We start from the raw sequence: 17,519 nt of genomic DNA on the forward strand, positions 1-17,519 counted from the left end.
GGCAGCAGGATCGCAGTGCTGCACAACCCCCTGTTTGGCTAGTGCACTGCGTGCCAGGCCAAGACCGGGGGGGGGGGGGGGGGGGGGGGAGCAGAAGGGATTAGGGATGAAAACGGACGGAAACGGACGGAAAAACCCCTCTCCCGTTTCCGTATCCGCATTTTATCATCGGAAACGGGTTCGGGTCCGGAATAGTCGGGAACGGAAACGGGAGCGGGATAAACGGAATTGCGAAAACGAACGGAAACGGAAATACTAACGGAAACTCATAATTTAATACAAATAGAAATGTTATCGATGTTTGATTAGTGATTGATTGACAGAACGATAATATAAAACAAATAGATATAGAGAGGCAACATTCTATTGTTGTTTGGTTGCTAAATGTGTACATTTAGCTACATCCAATGTTGTTTAAGACTTCAGATCACTTATCATTTGAAAAGAGCCGATGGTTACAATGACCAATTGTGCTATAATTTGTCACCTAAATACACGAGGATTTAGTTTATATACTAATGCATATTAGGCTCGTCCCATATTTGTCAAATACGGAATAAATACGGGTTCAATCCGGAAAAAAATGGGATCCCGCAAAAACGGACGGAATAAGCCCTCTCCCGTTTCCGTCCCGTTTCCATATTTTTCCGTAAATACGGAAACGGTCGGGTCAAATGTAGAAAACGGTACGGGTCGGTACGGGATTTTTTCCGTCCGTTTTCAACCCTAGAAGGGATCGAAGGCCAGGCGTCCGTGTCCCCCCTCCTCACGCACGTACGTGCAGGTCCATGCCAGCTTCCACGCATGATGCCCGCCCGTCGCCCGACGATGCCCGGACCCCGGCAAAGGCCACCGGAGAGACGTGAGGCCACGCTGTGCATATCATGACGGGGTTCGGTGGTTGCACCGGCGTCGGCGTGGTGTGGTAACCAAACTTTTCACCTCACGTTTTGTTACTCGATCGGCTGGCTCGCCCGGCCGCTCGCTTTCTGTAAAACCTAAAAAGCGGGGGCGCGCGCTCGTTGTTTGGAGTGGTCATCTCTTGTCGTCCACACCTCATCGCTTTTTTGTGTGTGTTGATCGTTTTGCCGGCCAGGGTGAAAAAGCTGGGCTCGACATTTTACTGTGGGTCCTGGGAAGCAACGACAAGAGCGTTCGAGGAGTTTTGACCACTGTTGGGGGGGATTTACGACGCCAAAGGCCAAGGCAGTGTGCTGCTCGCTCTTGGACGGGGGCCCGTTTTCCTGCAGCAGTACTTGGGCGTTCGCAGCGCACGCAAGCCAGGCCAGCAGAACAGTAGCCACTGATCGGTAGGTCATCTGCGATAGCCAAAACAGATACTTTTATTAAAACTCAGTAAGCTCGAGAAGTTCTTGATGCGTCGGCAAGTGGTAACTTGTCTGTGCCGTACGAATGGATGGACAGACGGCAAATAACAGGAAAGAATAAAGATGCATAGGACCGAACGTGCAGGTTAGGGTAAGTAGTAGTACACTGGTACGTCTGCCCCCCATAACCGACACTTTATCAGAAGACGGTTAAGGAAAAGCAAAGCAGCAACCGTCGCGGTGCAGCGCCGTGTCGGCCGACGCTTCTTCTTCTTTTTTCACTGCGCTGCCTCCGGCAAACCACGCCTCAGAGTTCAGATCACCCCCAGTCGTTTGCTCGCCTCGGCGACAGACGTGAAGCCGCTGCCGGTGCCGGGTACCGCGCCGGCCGATCGCCTTTCGTCCAGCGAGAGAAAAAAAAGTCGTCAAACCGACGGAGACCGCATGCAACTTTTCTCCTCCCGACCCGACCGCGCCGCAGACCGATGCGCCAACACAGCCGCTTGCCGGCCGCTCCCGTGTGCCTGCGCCGCGGCTCGCAGTCGCACCCAGGCCGTGTCGGCAGCCGCGGGCCTCCTTATTTAACAGATCGATCCATCCATCCCCACCCGCAAACGGCAGCCAGACCCAGACCGACGTGTGTGAGCTAGCTTGTTGCCGTGTTCGCACGTAGGACTCGAGCCACCGGCTTCCCGCCTCCTTTTCCTTTTCAAAACAAAAAACAAACAAAACTGCTCAGGCTCGCTCGAGCAACACGTACGATGATGGTTCCTGTCGGGAGTGATGACGAAACAGCGGATGTGGCGATGGACAGGGAGTCCTCACCGCCGGCAGCGACGACGCGGAGCGGTGGGACGAGCAGAAGCCACAGCGAGGCGGAGCGGAAGCGGCGGCAGCGCATCAACGCCCACCTCGCCACGCTGCGCACGCTCCTCCCTGCCGCGTCGCGGGTAAGACCAACCGGCGTCCTTGCTCTCCACTCTCCAGAGCCAACGCAAGCGGCATGCATGCGCCGCGGGTAACGATCGAAACACGGTCACGTACGTGTGCGCGAACCATGCAGATGGACAAGGCGGCGCTGCTCGGGGAGGTAGTGCGGCACGTGCGGGAGCTGCGGGGCGAGGCGGACGCGGCGGCGGCGGGCGCGGCCGTGGCCGTCCCAGGGGAAGGCGACGAGGTCGGCGTCGAGGAGGGCCAGCAGCGCTGCTTCTGCCACCACGGCGGCGGGGAGAGGGAGAGGGCGGCCGCCGCCAGCGCCAGGCGCGTCAGGGCGTGGGTGTGCTGCGCCGACCGCCCGGGGCTCATGTCCGAGCTGGGCCGCGCCGTGCGCTCCGTCAGCGCCAGGGCCGTGCGCGCCGAGATAGCCACCGTCGGTGGGCGGACGCGGAGCGTCCTGGAGCTGGACGTCGGCGGGCAGCACAACGGCGACGACGCGGGCACGTCGTCGCGCCCAGCGCTGCAGGCGGCGCTCCGGGCCGTGCTGCTCAGCCGGGAGGACATGCTCGGCGCCGAGTGCTGCTACAAGAGGCAGCGCTTCTCGGCGCACCTCGCCAGGGTTTAGTAGGACAGTGGGCAGTGGCGCTGTCGAAGCGGGTGACTGATTGGAGACAGAAGGGAAAGGGAAGGACTCTGGCATGTGTGCTACGGTGCTACTCATACCTTTTTACATGTGAGAATATCACGGAATTTCCATTGCCGACCCTTCCATTCCAAACAAACAACATTGTCACCAAGCAAATTTGACGAGACCGTATATATCTCAGTTATAATGATACAACAAATGGTACAAATGTTACAATAGCAAGGTAATGCCAAATGTGGCGACAATTACACGCATTACGACCGATCCTGCAGCTTATTCCTATTTTTTTCTTAATAGTTTCAACCGGAAAACAGCACACATATTACAGATAGTTGGATAAAATTCACTTTGCCCCCGGCAGTTCCACAGACTTTCACCTTGCAACCATATTGTCCATCGCGCGTTGCACCTCACTCCATTGTGGTATTGTGCTTCTACAGTATCAAAAAGTTCCTGTATCAAATAACTGCTACGATGCAGACGTGCCTGCGCATGTGTATGCGACACTACAACACGCAGTTCAAGCTGGCATGCCAACAGCCTTGCCACAGTTATTTGATACCGGGACCCGGAGAACATCGATGCCACAATGGAGCAAAGGTGCAATGGGAAATGGACAACGTAGTGGCAAAGCGAAACCATGCTGAACAGCGGGGGGCAGAGTGAAATTTACCCAAGTAAACACGACCTTCGTTGGTCAACACCAGGTGGACCGGTTCTTTATGGCATACTTGCTTCCACCTTCCAACCCTTCACGGTACAACAATGTCCATTTCTCAAATGTGCAATCGACGAAGTTGTAGTAGCCTCCATGAAGATTCAAAGTGCCTTCATTCACCCTCTTCTCAATCCATGGGTATGTTAACAAGTTCAACAGAGAACTATTTATTGATTCCTGTAACAAAAGAGAAGAAGAAATCGATGCATGTCAGACACCGTGAGTTGTTGTGCTTAGTAATACTTAGTAATGAATATCGTACTATCACTACATAAACATTTAACAAAAAAGCAACAACATATTTGTCAAGATAAATTTGAACTACTAACATCCAAATCTAATCCTAATATTGATACAAACAATGAACATGGAAGAACAATAGGATCAGCAGGCAAGATCTTGAGATGAATCGGAATTAGTAAAAAGCCATGGAATTGACTGGTCCTGTGCACTGCCACTACATTGGGCAATGCTTTCTTGTACAAAAATAATAAGGCTCGTGATCACACATCACCCAAGAATCACCTTTTCACAATGTTTGCACTGTATGTCAAAACTCATATTTCCAGCTGCAGCTTTCGTGCTTAACCTTGCGCTCTTCCCAATTGAAACCCAGTTTTTAATGAAGCTTCTGCGTTGATATAATAAATAAAAGAAGAAATTCAGACACTAGTATAAACAGACATCAAAAGAACATGTAATGAAGAAATGGCTATAACTTTTACCCGGAGGTCGAATCATCTTTCATGCTCATTAGTGCCTGGATGCCCCCACACCTACTGTGGCCTATCACCAGTACATTTTCTACCTGAGCAAATGAAGGTAAATTCAGTCTCAACTCTCAAGAATGCTTTTATGTTCCTTCACCAAAAAGGGAGAAATAGGAGAAAAAGATACAGATCATTAATGCAACACAAAACAAACTCATACCTGGAGGGTATTGACAGCAAACTCTAGTGCTGCACTAGTCTCTGTCCCCCCATGCTGGTATTGCAACATTTTGTTTACTGTCAGTACTTCACAAAGGAATTGCGTTGCTTTAAACGTACAGTCAGAACCTAAAGATGCACAAATTTTATAATACCTCATATGGTGGTACCAAATTTGCCACATTACGAACTGTAAATGCTTCCCCAGGCTGAAACCCCAAAACAGCGGTAGGGCAGACCCTGGAGTCAGCACAAGCAACCACCATGAACTGCGCACAAGAACAGAAAACCAAAAGCAATCACATAAGGCTCGCAATGCCAATATTAAAACGATTTGGGATTTGCTATCGAAGTCACTATCATGTACCTTTGGTGTTTGCTGCTCAGCAAGGGTTTGGTAATTTGAAAATTTTTCCCTGTCCATAGTTCCAGATATAGCAAAGTCAACAAAAACTGTGAAATATTAAGGTGAATTATATGTTTTGTACTTCATGGTCCACTTACACATAGTTTCTCTGTTTAAAGTCCATGAATCTCGCTTTCAAATCAATGAATGGGTCATGTCCTGCGCCTACCTCATCTATTGTATCATGTTGAAAATCAAGAAGTTGTCGGGTCAAGCCAGTGTGATCTCTGGAGGCCATTGTGACAGATAATAACTCTCTCCTGTAGAAGAACTTATTAAATAAATTTCTGCTCAAATATATTAAGAACTGGGTGGACTGGAGGCCAGGGTGATCTCTGGTGGATCACAATGATGTTTTTCCTGCTAGTAAGTTTATTCAACATACAAGAAATGGGAAACCCTGACTGGCAAAATCAGTGTAAGTTTATCTAATATCTAGAGATCACAACACTATGCAGATATGACTTTGACAAAAGGTAATAGATGGTCTACAGACAGCTGGTGTAAATTGGATGTCAACCCCAACCCCCCCCCCCCCCCCCCCCCCCGGAGAATGTCACCGCACTGTTGATATAATTCACCAACTATCTCAGGATACCAGCAGAAAACCACTAACTAGCTGATGAGACTAAACATATGTTTTAGGATAGGCTTAAATTGGAACCAGTCGGGAGTACATTAGTAATAAAAAAGAATTCAAGTCCAGCTGTAACAAGCACCAACTTAACAGGCACTTATATTATGTTAATTCACACAGGGGAAACAAACATATACATATCATTAGTTTTACTATCCAACAACAGTGTACTACAGGCTACTGCAAATCCAAATCCTAATGGCAAGTGGAACGTTGATCTAAATTGCAGAACCAAATAGTTGACTAAGCTTTTTTTTTGGACGGATTGGCAGGGAAGTTCTCCACCTTTTCTTGTACTAGTAAAATGTAGCCTTTCTTTTGGAGTAAAGTGATCACCTTCTCAGATGTATACTCATTTGTCTTGTGCTGTCTTATCTCAAGTTCTAGCCTGGATTAACGCTTGGAGTTCACTGAGCTGTTCAGAGGCCAGGGTTGAGAGAGATAGGCTGAAAAGCCCGTTTGTTGTTGTCTACAAAATGCCTGATCGAGCAGTTCGGCTTCTTTGCAAAGGGAAAAAAAGGTGGTGGATAACATTCCTGTAGGTTGTTGTTGAGCCACAGGTCTTTCAAAAACATGGTCGCGTCTCCTTTTGAAGGTGAGCTCGAGGATATCTTTCCACCAAAAGGACCCCCCAGACCCCAGTAGTTGACTCGTTTCTCGCGTAGCAAAATTCACCAAGCTGAACAGAAGCATAAGGCTAAGCTACAGACTACAGCTTAGCCCATAGAAACGTACATCAAGCAAAGCGATCAAGCTACAAGCAATTGGAATTGAACCCAAAAGTTCACATAGTAGTTTATGTATTCAAGGATTCAGGGGAGGTCGCACCGAAAACGATGGAAGCAAGGGAAGCATGAAGACAGACAGCTGCGTGACCTGATCACTCATCCAAATTTAAAAGCTATACAGCAGAAATTATAGACGGGGTAGACTCGACTCACCGGCTAGATCCTCCCAGCCGCAGAGCAGCAACGCGCGTCCTCGAATCACCGATCTGCGGCACCCCCACAAAAGCCAGAGATCAACAAAAAGGAATTCCAGCGAATCGGATACCCCAAGCAATGAGGAAAACGAGCGGGGAGCAGCTCACCATAACCGCGCCGTGGCCCCGGCCGGAGTCGGCGGAGGAGCCGGCGGCCGGGCGGAGACATAGGGAGGCGGAGCGATGGAGGACGCCGCTAGCCATGCGAGCACGGAGCTGGGCGTCGAGGCGTCCGGGCCTGGGGCATTTGAGGAAGGGGAGCTCGGTGCGGCAATGGCCGGGGGGGTTTTTTAGGGGAGGTGCGGAGCGGACAGACAGGGAGGCGGAGGAGGAGACGACGGCGATGGGGGCGGAGGAATCGAGGTCGAGGCGGTGGGGGGCTTTTTTTTGGGGGGAAAGTAATTAATTAGCGTGATTGGACTGTTTGGGGCTGAAACTTCAGTGGTTTCCTGGGGGCGACCGACGGACCGCGCGGGACGTGCGGGTGGCGTTGCCGTTGTCGGCTTGGATGTGCGGTGGAACGATCCTCACCGTCGATTTCCCTAGTTGTTGGAGCCGTTGCCGCGGGGACCAAGCAGTAATATAATAGAGATAGCGTGACAACTGGCAACCCATCACAATAGAATGATTGGATTTGCCATTTGCTTGCTTGTGCCCATACGCATATGTCGTGTTGTGATTGATTAGAAGAAGAGTGCGGCTAGGCTTATGTCTCGTTACTGTAATAAGCTAGCTCGGCTTGACTCGTTATACTAACGAGCTAAACATCTGGCTCGACTCGGCTCGTTAGGAAGCTCGAGTCAGCTCGTTAGGCTCGCGAGCTACACAACTAAATAAAAGATCTATGTACATAAATATATATAACTGAAAAATCATATTTTAAGTGTTTAACACTACACACCCAAAACCTTTATAATATTATTATCATATCATCGTTCTAGGTTCTTACTTTTAATATTAAATTAAATAACCAAATATGTATTAACTTACAGATTTATACCCTTATTATAATAAGATAGCAATAAGAGCATATGACACATTCACACATGTCCATATCTAAGATTATAACTACGAGAAAACAAGACTATGAGAGATGAGATGACACCAATAACTAGACAAACTTGTGTTGTGGCTTGGCTTGTTTGGCTCACGAGCTAGCTCACGAGCTTACCCGAGCTGGCTCATTAGAGAAACGAGCTAGAATGCTAGCTTGCTCGCTACAAAATTAAAACGAACCGAATCGAGCGAGTTATCGAGCCACGAGTATTTCGTGGAGCCCTAATTGCGGCCACCACGAAGACGAATGTGGTCGCAATCGCAATGGCGAGGAGGGAAAGAAGAAGTGCAGAAAAGAAACACTGGGTATTCGCATGAGCAGAACTGCAGAAGTGCTCGAATGCAAGCTTACTATCTATCCATGCTCACCGATGCTCTCCACGGCGACGAGGCAGCCGCCGCACGCCGGGGTCCGGCCCGTGGGGCGGCGGTGGAAGCTGCTCATCCTCCCGAGTGATCGCGTGCTCCTCGCTGCCGTGTCCGTGTGAGTGTGAGGACGAGTACAGCCGCCGCGCCGCGGGAGCCGAGGACGCGCGCGTCGAAGCTGCAGCAAGGCGAAGCAGTGCCGTCCGCGGCATGACCTGTAAAAGGCACTGGCGGTTGTGGTGGATCCTGGACGGGCACCTGGGCACGTGCTCCCCTCCCAACTTCCATGGCAGCAAGGCTTGCGATTGGCTCTATAGGGAAGACAACTGCTCCAGATATGGCACGGGCAATGAGTGGCATGCCCATCTTCTTCAGCTGTACAGGAGTACACTCTTCGATTCCGGCACGCAACCGAGCCCCAAAACATGGCCACACAAAAACGCGCAGAAAGACGTCCGCGTCCGCGGCAACCTCTACATCCAGCATTGCAACCTTGAAAACCCAAAAACGTGGTCTATCAGATCTCCTTTCCAGTCCTTTTTTCTGAATTCTAATCAATCTCTCGAAATTTCAATCCGGTACTAGTACACTCTACATGATATTTTTGAAATATTTAAAACTCCGCTACAGACCTAACTTTTTTTTTACTAAATACTAACTTCGTTCTCAAAATTTGTTGTCTATTATTTCATTTTTAAACTAAACCACAATAAATAAAAAAGAACCAAGGGTCATGGTTTAAGATACTGTCGTCAAACACATATTGCTAAAAGTAATGTAAAAAATATTACAATTGTGTAATGATATTTTAAAGCGTGTATTTTAAAAATATTACAATTATGTCATGATATTTGTTGTCTATCAGATCTCCTTTCCGGTCCCTTTTTTTCTGAATTTTAATCAATCCCTCGAAATTTCAATCCGGTACTAGTACACTCTACATAATATTTTTGAAATATTTAAAATTCCACTATAAACCTAACTTTTTCTCGAATATTTGTCGTCTGTTATTTCATTTTTGAACTAAACCGTAACAAATAAAAAAGAACCAAGGGTCATGGTTTAAGATACTGTCGCCAAACACATATTACTAAGAGTAATATAAAAAATATTACAATTGTGTCATGATATTTTAAAGCCGTAGTATTTTAAAACTATAGTTTTGAAATACTTTACTTCAATCACATTGTAAAGTTTATTTATTTTACCGTTAATTCATGTGGACTGAGTGATATTAAGTCAGTTTAAATACATAGCAATACAAAATTCATCCTAATACATTCTAATACACTTTAACCCACCTGAAATTGGAATAAACAAAGTGTATCGAAGCGAACGGGGCCGACTTCTCCGAATCGCATCCCCTCCCCCACTCAAGCAGCCAAACCCTAGATTGGGCAAGATGCTCGGCGGCCTGTACGGCGACCTCCCGCCGCCGTCGTCGGCCGGCGATGAAGACAAGGCCTCCACGGCTTCCGTTTGGTCCAGCGCCACCAAGATGGCGCCTCCCACCCTCCGCAAGCCGTCCACCACCTTCGCCCCACCCCCATCTATTCTCCGGAACCAGCACCTGCGCCCGCCCAAAGCCACCTACATCCCCGCTCCCCCCGTCGTTGCCGCCGAACCCGCCCCGGCCACCTCCTTCCAGCCCGCGTTCGTCGCTGTCCAGTCCACCGTGCTGGAGGAGTACGACCCTGCCAGGCCCAACGACTACGAGGACTACCGGAAGGACAAGCTCCGGCGCGCCAAGGAGGCTGAGCTGAACAAGGAGCTTGAGAGGCGGCGCCGCGAGGAGCAAGATCGGGAGAGGGAACGCGAGCAGCGGGAGAGGGAGGCCCGCGAGCGCGAGGAGAAGGACTACCAATCCAGGGCCTCCTCCCTCAACATATCCGGCGAGGAGGCGTGGAAGAGGAGGGCAGCGATGAGCGGTAGCGGTTCTGCTGCTAGAACCCCATCGTCCCCACCTCACGGTGATGGCTTCGCCATTGGGAGCTCATCTTCTGCTGGGTTGGGTGTGGGTGCCGGCGGACAGATGACTGCTGCCCAGAGGATGATGGCCAAGATGGGATGGAAGGAAGGTCAGGGGCTTGGCAAGCAAGAGCAGGGCATCACCGCGCCACTAGTGGCCAAGAAGACCGATAGGAGGGGAGGAGTTATTGTTGACGAGAGCAGTTCTAGGCCCCCAGAAAAGAAGCCGAGATCTGTCAACTTTGATGGGCAACCAACACGAGTTTTGCTGCTCCGCAACATGGTAAATGCCATTGCTGCATCAATATAGGCCTGTTTGTTAATGCTTACATGTTGTCTTTTGTATGAATCTCTGAGGCTGACTATCGTGATGCATAACAGCATAGATTTAATCAGTCAATGAGTTGCAGATTGTGTACCGGTTTATTCAATTTATCCATCACTCAATTTATTCATACATTCACAACTGTTTGCTTGTAGTGGCACAGGTCACTAGCGTCTAGTGTATGATTAGCATTCCCTTTATCCTTGGCAATAATTGAATGTATCAATGTTGTAAGTTGCTATCTTTGTAGTTCTGAATTTGGTTTAAACAAGCTAGTTAAATTTCCGAACTACAATACTACATACTCCCTCCGTTCATAAATATGACACAATATATGACACCGTTGATTTTTAAAAAAAACTTTGACCACTCGTTCTATTCAAAAAAATAATGAGATTTGTTTTATCACTTAAGGTAGTTTGTGCTTGACTTAAAATTTTACATTTTTAATAAATATTTTGAATAAGACGAGTGATCAAAGTTTTCGAAAAAAGTCAACGGTGTCATATATTTGTGAACGGAAGTAGTATTAGGGGGTGTTTGGTTCCCACCTCCTAAACTTTAGTGACTAAAGTTTAGCCACTTTTAGTCTCTAAAATGTCAAACGGGGTGACTAAAATAGGTCTTCCAAATAGGATCTGTAGGGACTAAAATTTAGTCACTAATGTTTAGGAGGGTGACTAAAGGAACCAAAGACCCCCTTAGCTTTGTCTCTTAGCCTATAAATACAGGAGTAGCATTGTAGCACTCAGGCTTATATGTGTTTTTCGTTAATACGTATTCAGAAATGCTAAGCTCCTGTCAGGTTCTAGATGGTTTCACAATTAATTTTTTTTCTTTGCACTGAATAATTAATTGGGGTTCTTGTTGAACTTCTTTAAATTTTCAAACATAATCTCTGAAGTCAAACTTCACTGGAAGAAAGTTCATGGTTTAATGAGCTGTGTGTTGGATTTTGACTGTAGCATTATAATAATCTTATCTGATTAGGCCCTGTTTGTTTCAGATTATAATCTCTCCAGATTATATAATCCAGCGCAAATAATCCAATAGTTAAACAAACACATAGATTATGGGTTCAGATTATATAATCTAAACTTTAGATTATGATAATCTCATAATCTCCTCAAGACTAGCTTATTTGAGATTATTTTGGCAAAAGACCCACTACCCATGATAATGTAAATAGAAATTACAATATATGCCATCCTTCTTTTCTCACCCCAAATAAACAATAAGGCCCTGTTTGTTTCGTTGGAATTGAATTCTATTTTAATAATTATAATTTAGACAAAACTAATTAAGTTTATATATTTATATATGTAATATATTTGTATGTTATCCTAAATCATATGAGAGAGATAGTTATATATTATATTTATGTTATAGCGAAGCAAGTAGAAGAGTGTGCTATAAGTTGTGCATCAGAAAAATAGCATGTAAATCTATAGAATCAATTTCCATCTCTCACCCCATGAATTTAAGATAGGCTTATATGATAACTTTGGAAAGTGGTGGAATGTCAGATTCTAAAAAAATAGCCTATTCCACTAGTAAGATTCTAATTCCTCAAAATGAAAGGAAACAAACGGACCTAAGGGTATTGTTGTCTTTGTGAATAATCTACATTTGTATAATCTAAACTACCAAACAACTACATATAGATTATAATATATTTAGATTATAATCTGGATTATATAATTTAGATTATAATCTAGATTATATAATCTATAAGCTGAAACAAACAGGCCCTTAGTCTATTTGAATTTAGATGGTGTGTAATGGTCATGAAATTTCATTTATGTGATCGAAGCTGGTTCTGGAATGAGTAAACTCCATTATCATGTATTTTCCCAACAATACTCATGTCTCATGCAATATCATGATATACAAATTGATTTATTTGATTGAAGTTTCTATTTTTATGTCAAAGAAAAAGATATTTGTATCTTGGTATGACCCTAAAAGAAGTCTGGCATCATGAAGTTATCTTGATGGATTGTGTCTGTTTTAACTGTTGACCTTGGATCCTGAGCAGTTTTTATGACCTGAGCGTAGCGATGATGGATGATCCATTGAATTAAGAATCACTATTCATTTCTGCTTACTGTTAGAGGGATTGAATTGTTCAGGAAGAAGGAAACATATCACATATACAATTCTGTAAACAGTTCTTATGCACGATTGTGAAATATGTGCAGGTTGGTCCTGGTGAGGTTGACGATGAGCTGGAAGATGAGGTGGCATCGGAGTGTGCCAAGTATGGGACGGTTTCTCGGGTGCTGATATTTGAGATCACACAGGCAGACTTCCCAGCTGATGAGGCTGTAAGGATATTCATACAGTTTGAGCGGGCGGAAGAAGCAACAAAGGCAATGATTGATCTGCAAGGGCGGTTCTTTGGCGGGCGTGTGGTGCAGGCAACCTTCTTTGACGAGGAAAGGTTTGGGAGGAACGAACTGGCTCCGATGCCAGGGGAAGTGCCAGGGTTTTTCGACTAAAGAAAGAAGTTTTCATGTGGTATCAGATAAGTGGTGGGTTGTGAACTTGTGATTCTTTCTTTTAATCGAGATGAACTAGAACATACAGTCAGGCAATTTACTTGCTTTGTAGTGCTAGTGCAGTGTACTGGAAATATTATGGATATAAATTATGGTTTTTGAGCTGTGCCTCCTGCTGCTGAACTACTACCTTGTATAGTTGTATGTACATGAGCATTTTGACCGCTTTAGCATGCTTTGTCGTGCAGTTATCTTGATTTTGATCATCTTGAATATGTGCTTTTGGGCTCCTTTGGATACACCCGTGGGGAACGGAGTAATCTACATCTCAATTCCGATCCAAGCCCAAAACCCAAAGGAGCCATAAATTACAATATTGGACTGCTGGAAGCAATCACCTAAGAGCTTGTTCGGTTACCTCTCAATCCATGTGAATTGAGTGAGATTGGATGAGTTTTAATCCCAAACAAGTCAAACTTCTTCTCAATTTTTTTCAATCCTATCCAATCCATGTGTATTAGGAATAACCGAACAAGCCCTAACGGTGATATGATTTCTGAAACGAAATCCGTATTGTTGACAGCTTAACTTAGCTGGAACTGTGTCAGTGACCCCAATGTGTTCTGCAGCCGAATTTGTACTCCTTTCGTCAAAAAAAGGAGTGTTTGATTCACCTCACTAAAGTTTAGAATGTCGTTACCCTTTTGTCAAAAAAAAAAAGATTAGAGTGTCGTTATGAGATCCGTGTATTTTTTTTAAAGTTTAACTAGGTTTTCAAAAACTACTAGCAATATTTATATCTTTAATGAGTTTATCATAAAGATATATTCAATGATTTATTTCATGCTAATAACACAATATGCTATTAATAGTTGCACTTATACGTATAGTCAAAGTTTTAAAAAATTGACTTCTTAGAAAATAAGGATAACATACTTTACGAAATGGACAAAGTAGTCTCGTTCAGTTTGTTCCTTCGTCCCCTGAAAATTGCGATTCAAAAATAGTGCTCCTTCATATTAATTTTAAGTTTATCTAAATTATACAAAAACTAATCAATGCTTGTCATATTAAATAGATATTATTAAATTTATTACGGAATATAAAATTTTATTACACTCGATTTCTACGGCAACAAAACTTTGGGATGCCACTACAATAACAAAAATCTTTGAAGGACGGGGGTTTCGGAAAGTCGACAAACTCACGTATTACTCCCATAATAAATGGATGAACCAGTTGGTCTCAACCTTCTTGAGCCGTTGCAGGCGAGTTTGCTTACACGCACAATCGCACACATGTAATGGCATCCTCGTGACATCGTTGGACAAGGGGGCCTTGTAAAAAAAGGCACGGGGGCATCGCTGGTTTGACACTTTGGTGATTAGAGAATTGGGTGTGATCCAAAAGCTTAAACTTACGAGAGAAGATAGGCAATCTACTTATACATATCAACAGCTCACTCACGTGCAGCTAGACAGAAAGATGACTCAAACGTGGAAATACATATCATCTCACTCACGTGCAACCAGACAGAAAGATGACACAAACGTGGAAATAAATAGATGAAGCCTTTGACAAGATTCAAACTCGAGACATTTGCCTTTGATACCATGTTAGAGTGGATGTATTAGTCAGTTCAATTCAAAAGCTTAATATTATGGGATAAGGTTATAGGTGTACATTCGGGCCGCCTGGCCCGGCCCGGCCCAAGCCCGAAAAGGCCCGACACGTTTAATTTCGGGCCGGGCCGGCCCAGTATTAAATTCGGGCCGTGCCGTGCCGGCCCACGGGCCAACCCCTCGGCCCACGGCCCGTATTTCACTAAACGTGCCGTGCTTTAAACGGGCGGCCCGAAATAAAAAAATGGCCCGAAATACACATTTGGGCCCGAAATACACAGGGACGCAGGGCGGAGAGGCCAGAGGCCGGCCGCGGCTCCGGTCGCGCTTGGCCGCAGGGACGCAGGGCGCAGAGGCGCCTCGGCGGTCGCGCTCGCGCAGGGGAGGCCGCGTGTAAGGCCCAAAATGTGTATAAGAAAAAAAAATAGATAATAAAATAAATACATGAAGAAATAAAATAGCAAATTCAGAAATCTCAAATTATACTTGAGTGTTGAAATTTGAGGACTGAATTTTGGAAACCAAGAACTATTTTGGAAAAGTAAGCAATAGAAAAGTTTTCCAATCAAATAAATGACCATTCATTTCATTAAATGATGCACAATAGTTATTTTATTATTATGAAAATTTGGTGAAACATTTTAATAAAGAGTCACAATTTAAACTTGGGACCTCAAAGTATATATGAAAATAAAAAAAAGGATTTAATGGAACTATTCATTCCTCCCAAGAATAAATAATAAGGAAATGAATAAAAAAATATTATCTTAAACAATAAGGTTTATATTACTAGTATTATTAATTGTTGACATTTGGAATCTGAAATTCAAAATAAGGATTTGAATCTAGTTTGAATACTAGGAAGTAAAGTAGAAATTATAAAGGAAAAAGAAAAGAAGTTGGGAAGCTTACCTGGGCCCTGGGCGCTAATTCGGCCCGACTTTCCCACGCCCGCACGCGCGGTCACTCTGCCGAGTGGGCCGCGGGACCGCTCCTCACCACGTGGGCCGCGGAAATAGCAAGCGTCCCTTGCTGACCGACGCGCGGGTCCCCCTAGTCAGCCTCCCTGCTACTCGACCGAGCGTGCGCGGTGGCTTCACGGTGGGATCCACCTGTCGGATCTATCTCCTCCAAATCTCACGCTTCCGTTCTGATTTCATGGCGCGCTTCCTGGGTCACCGCGGGCAGGACCAACTTATCAGCCACCGTCGCGTGGGGTCCATCTGTCGGACTGGTCTCCTGCTTCCTCGCGCTCGGGTGAACTACCAGCGCTATGAAGCCGCGCGGACTCCGCCTGGGCTGCCGTGATTCTCGGCCAGATCGCAATACCGGCGCCGCTGCCCGAAGAAATCGCGGGGCACATGCCTACCCACGCTCGCGGCCGGCCATAAGAACTGGACATGAGACCCCGTCCCCTTCCCAGGGCCAGCTTCGGGGGAGCTCCTCTTCCTCGGTGCACGTGAGGAGACCATCGCCATGGACGGAAACGACCGCTTCGGTCGATTCAACCCTGGGGCGACCCTACGGCCTTGGCATGTGGACCCTGGGGCTTCGCTTGATCCCCGCGGTTGTAAGCGTGGCCGGGCCGCCTGGAATTCGTCCCCGGCGCCGCTCTAATTTCTCGTCGGTGGCAAGCTCCTTTCCCCTTGCCGCCGTGCCGCGTGGGCTGAGTTCAACACTGCTCGATCACTCGTAAGTCTACCACCATCAGATTCTCCTTACCTCGCTCTCTGTTTTCCACGATATCATGCGCTGTTGGGGCTCTGGTAGCTTACCAATCGCTCGGCGGAAGTAGAATTTGTTCCCCTCAACCCTCCTCGCCGTGGCTGGGGCGTGTCCCTGCACGGGGGCCCATGTGGGTACCCTTATCATGCTCGACGGGGGCTCCGCATCGTTTGGGAAATAGGGCTTTGAGATTGGTGTCGTTCTTTCGTGGATTCGCCTTACGCCGGTGGCTGCGCCGCCGCAAGGAGTCCGGCTGGCGGCGTCTGGTCGGCGAAGGAGGAAGAACGGTAGAGGACCGTTAGATCAAAAGGGGGTGGTCGAGATCAAAGGGTATGTAACGTTTCGACCAATTACATGGTGGCCGTTGGATCGTGATCTGAAGGATGGCAGTGAATACCGGTTCGGGTAGCGCTGGATCTAATCCTGACCACTGGATTCGGATCTGATGGCCGAGGCGGCGCCATACCCATTCGGCTGGCTAGTTTTGCGTCTAGGTCCTTACATTATTTTAGAATCAACCCGCGGTTCATTCCTGGGCCGTCCGTGTCTTAGGAACTCTTCCTTATTAACCCCTGCTCTTTTAAGAATTTGAAGACCAGTCCAGAGTTCATAAGAAAGGGATAAATAAAAATCTAAAAATGATTTTAATGAGAAAAGAATTGCTAGAACTTATAAAATTCATAGAAAATTCATCTCTAGTCCAAATCACTCCGTTCCAGTTGCTAAAATTTTGTAATTTTATTCTCTATCACTTAGAGCCTCTGTTTTGTCATGAAAACAGTAATAAATTTAATTCCTTACTTAATCCCATTTTAAACACATAAAACATTTGAAAATGCATAACTTAAAATCTATAAGTCCAAAAATTATGATTTCTGTTCCTAGAATTTTATTTTAATGTGTAGATTATTACTGTGTATTTTGCATATGTGTTTGGTGTAATGTTAATTTTGCCTATACAATGTTTGTCTGTATTGCTACGACTAGCAGTGAGGTCACGAGTCACCTGAAGATCATCCTGGTACCTGGAATCTCAAGGCCCAGGCAAGTTGTGCCCTTGATCACTTCTTTTTACCCACTCATGTTCTAATTAATCATAATGATCTGCATAGGTTAATTTGATGGGACCCAATAGGTTACCCTAGTTTGTCTATCTTTATACCTTGTTTACCACTGAACTTTTTGGGTAGTACTTGCTAGTGCTTTATGTGGTTTTGGGTATGAAGATACATTATTCATGATCACACTTTTATTATCTGTTTATTATCACTGTTCATGATAAGATCATTATGTTAATTGGAACATGGAGAACCACCCGGGAAAACAGTGCTACCACAAGGGTTTAATGGGACGCCCTTGGCCGATTAATTAGGA

At 45.9% G+C, this 17,519-nt stretch overlaps 3 protein-coding genes across 8 annotated transcripts; 2 read left to right on the top strand and 1 right to left on the bottom strand.

Annotated features, from left to right (window-relative positions):
• Positions 1-1,938: 1,938 nt before the first annotated feature.
• Positions 1,939-3,100, top strand: LOC100284631 (uncharacterized). The gene is made up of 2 exons (NM_001157526.2): positions 1,939-2,278; positions 2,392-3,100. The coding sequence occupies exons 1-2, from the start codon at positions 2,093-2,095 to the stop codon at positions 2,887-2,889; spliced, it is 684 nt and encodes a 227-aa protein (NP_001150998.2). The 5' UTR covers positions 1,939-2,092; the 3' UTR covers positions 2,890-3,100.
• LOC100283312 (carbonic anhydrase) lies at positions 3,008-8,802 on the bottom strand. Of its 6 annotated transcripts, none has more exons than XM_008653257.4 (10): positions 6,691-8,348; positions 6,542-6,594; positions 5,062-5,223; positions 4,925-4,973; positions 4,713-4,826; positions 4,559-4,612; positions 4,354-4,436; positions 4,154-4,259; positions 3,584-3,805; positions 3,036-3,344 (listed from the first exon to the last, which is right to left on the bottom strand). In XM_008653257.4, the coding sequence occupies exons 1-9, from the start codon at positions 6,784-6,786 to the stop codon at positions 3,608-3,610; spliced, it is 915 nt and encodes a 304-aa protein (XP_008651479.1). In that variant the 5' UTR covers positions 6,787-8,348; the 3' UTR covers positions 3,036-3,344; positions 3,584-3,607. The 6 variants fall into 6 exon arrangements, with proteins under 6 accessions (NP_001149686.2, NP_001399416.1, XP_008651479.1 ...); XM_008653255.4 differs by adding an exon at positions 6,429-6,476 and having other exon boundaries at positions 3,036-3,805; positions 6,691-8,330; NM_001156214.2 differs by having other exon boundaries at positions 3,008-3,805; positions 6,691-6,988.
• Positions 8,803-9,288: 486 nt separating this feature from the next.
• Positions 9,289-12,977, top strand: LOC100283416 (uncharacterized). The gene is given in 2 exon segments (NM_001156317.1): positions 9,289-10,255; positions 12,499-12,977. Coding segments are annotated over 2 exon segments (1,149 nt in total). The 5' UTR covers positions 9,289-9,406; the 3' UTR covers positions 12,799-12,977.
• Positions 12,978-17,519: the final 4,542 nt, after the last annotated feature.

This window comes from Zea mays, chromosome 7 (assembly GCF_902167145.1).
Source record: "Zea mays cultivar B73 chromosome 7, Zm-B73-REFERENCE-NAM-5.0, whole genome shotgun sequence".
NCBI classification, from domain to species: domain Eukaryota; kingdom Viridiplantae; phylum Streptophyta; class Magnoliopsida; order Poales; family Poaceae; genus Zea; species Zea mays.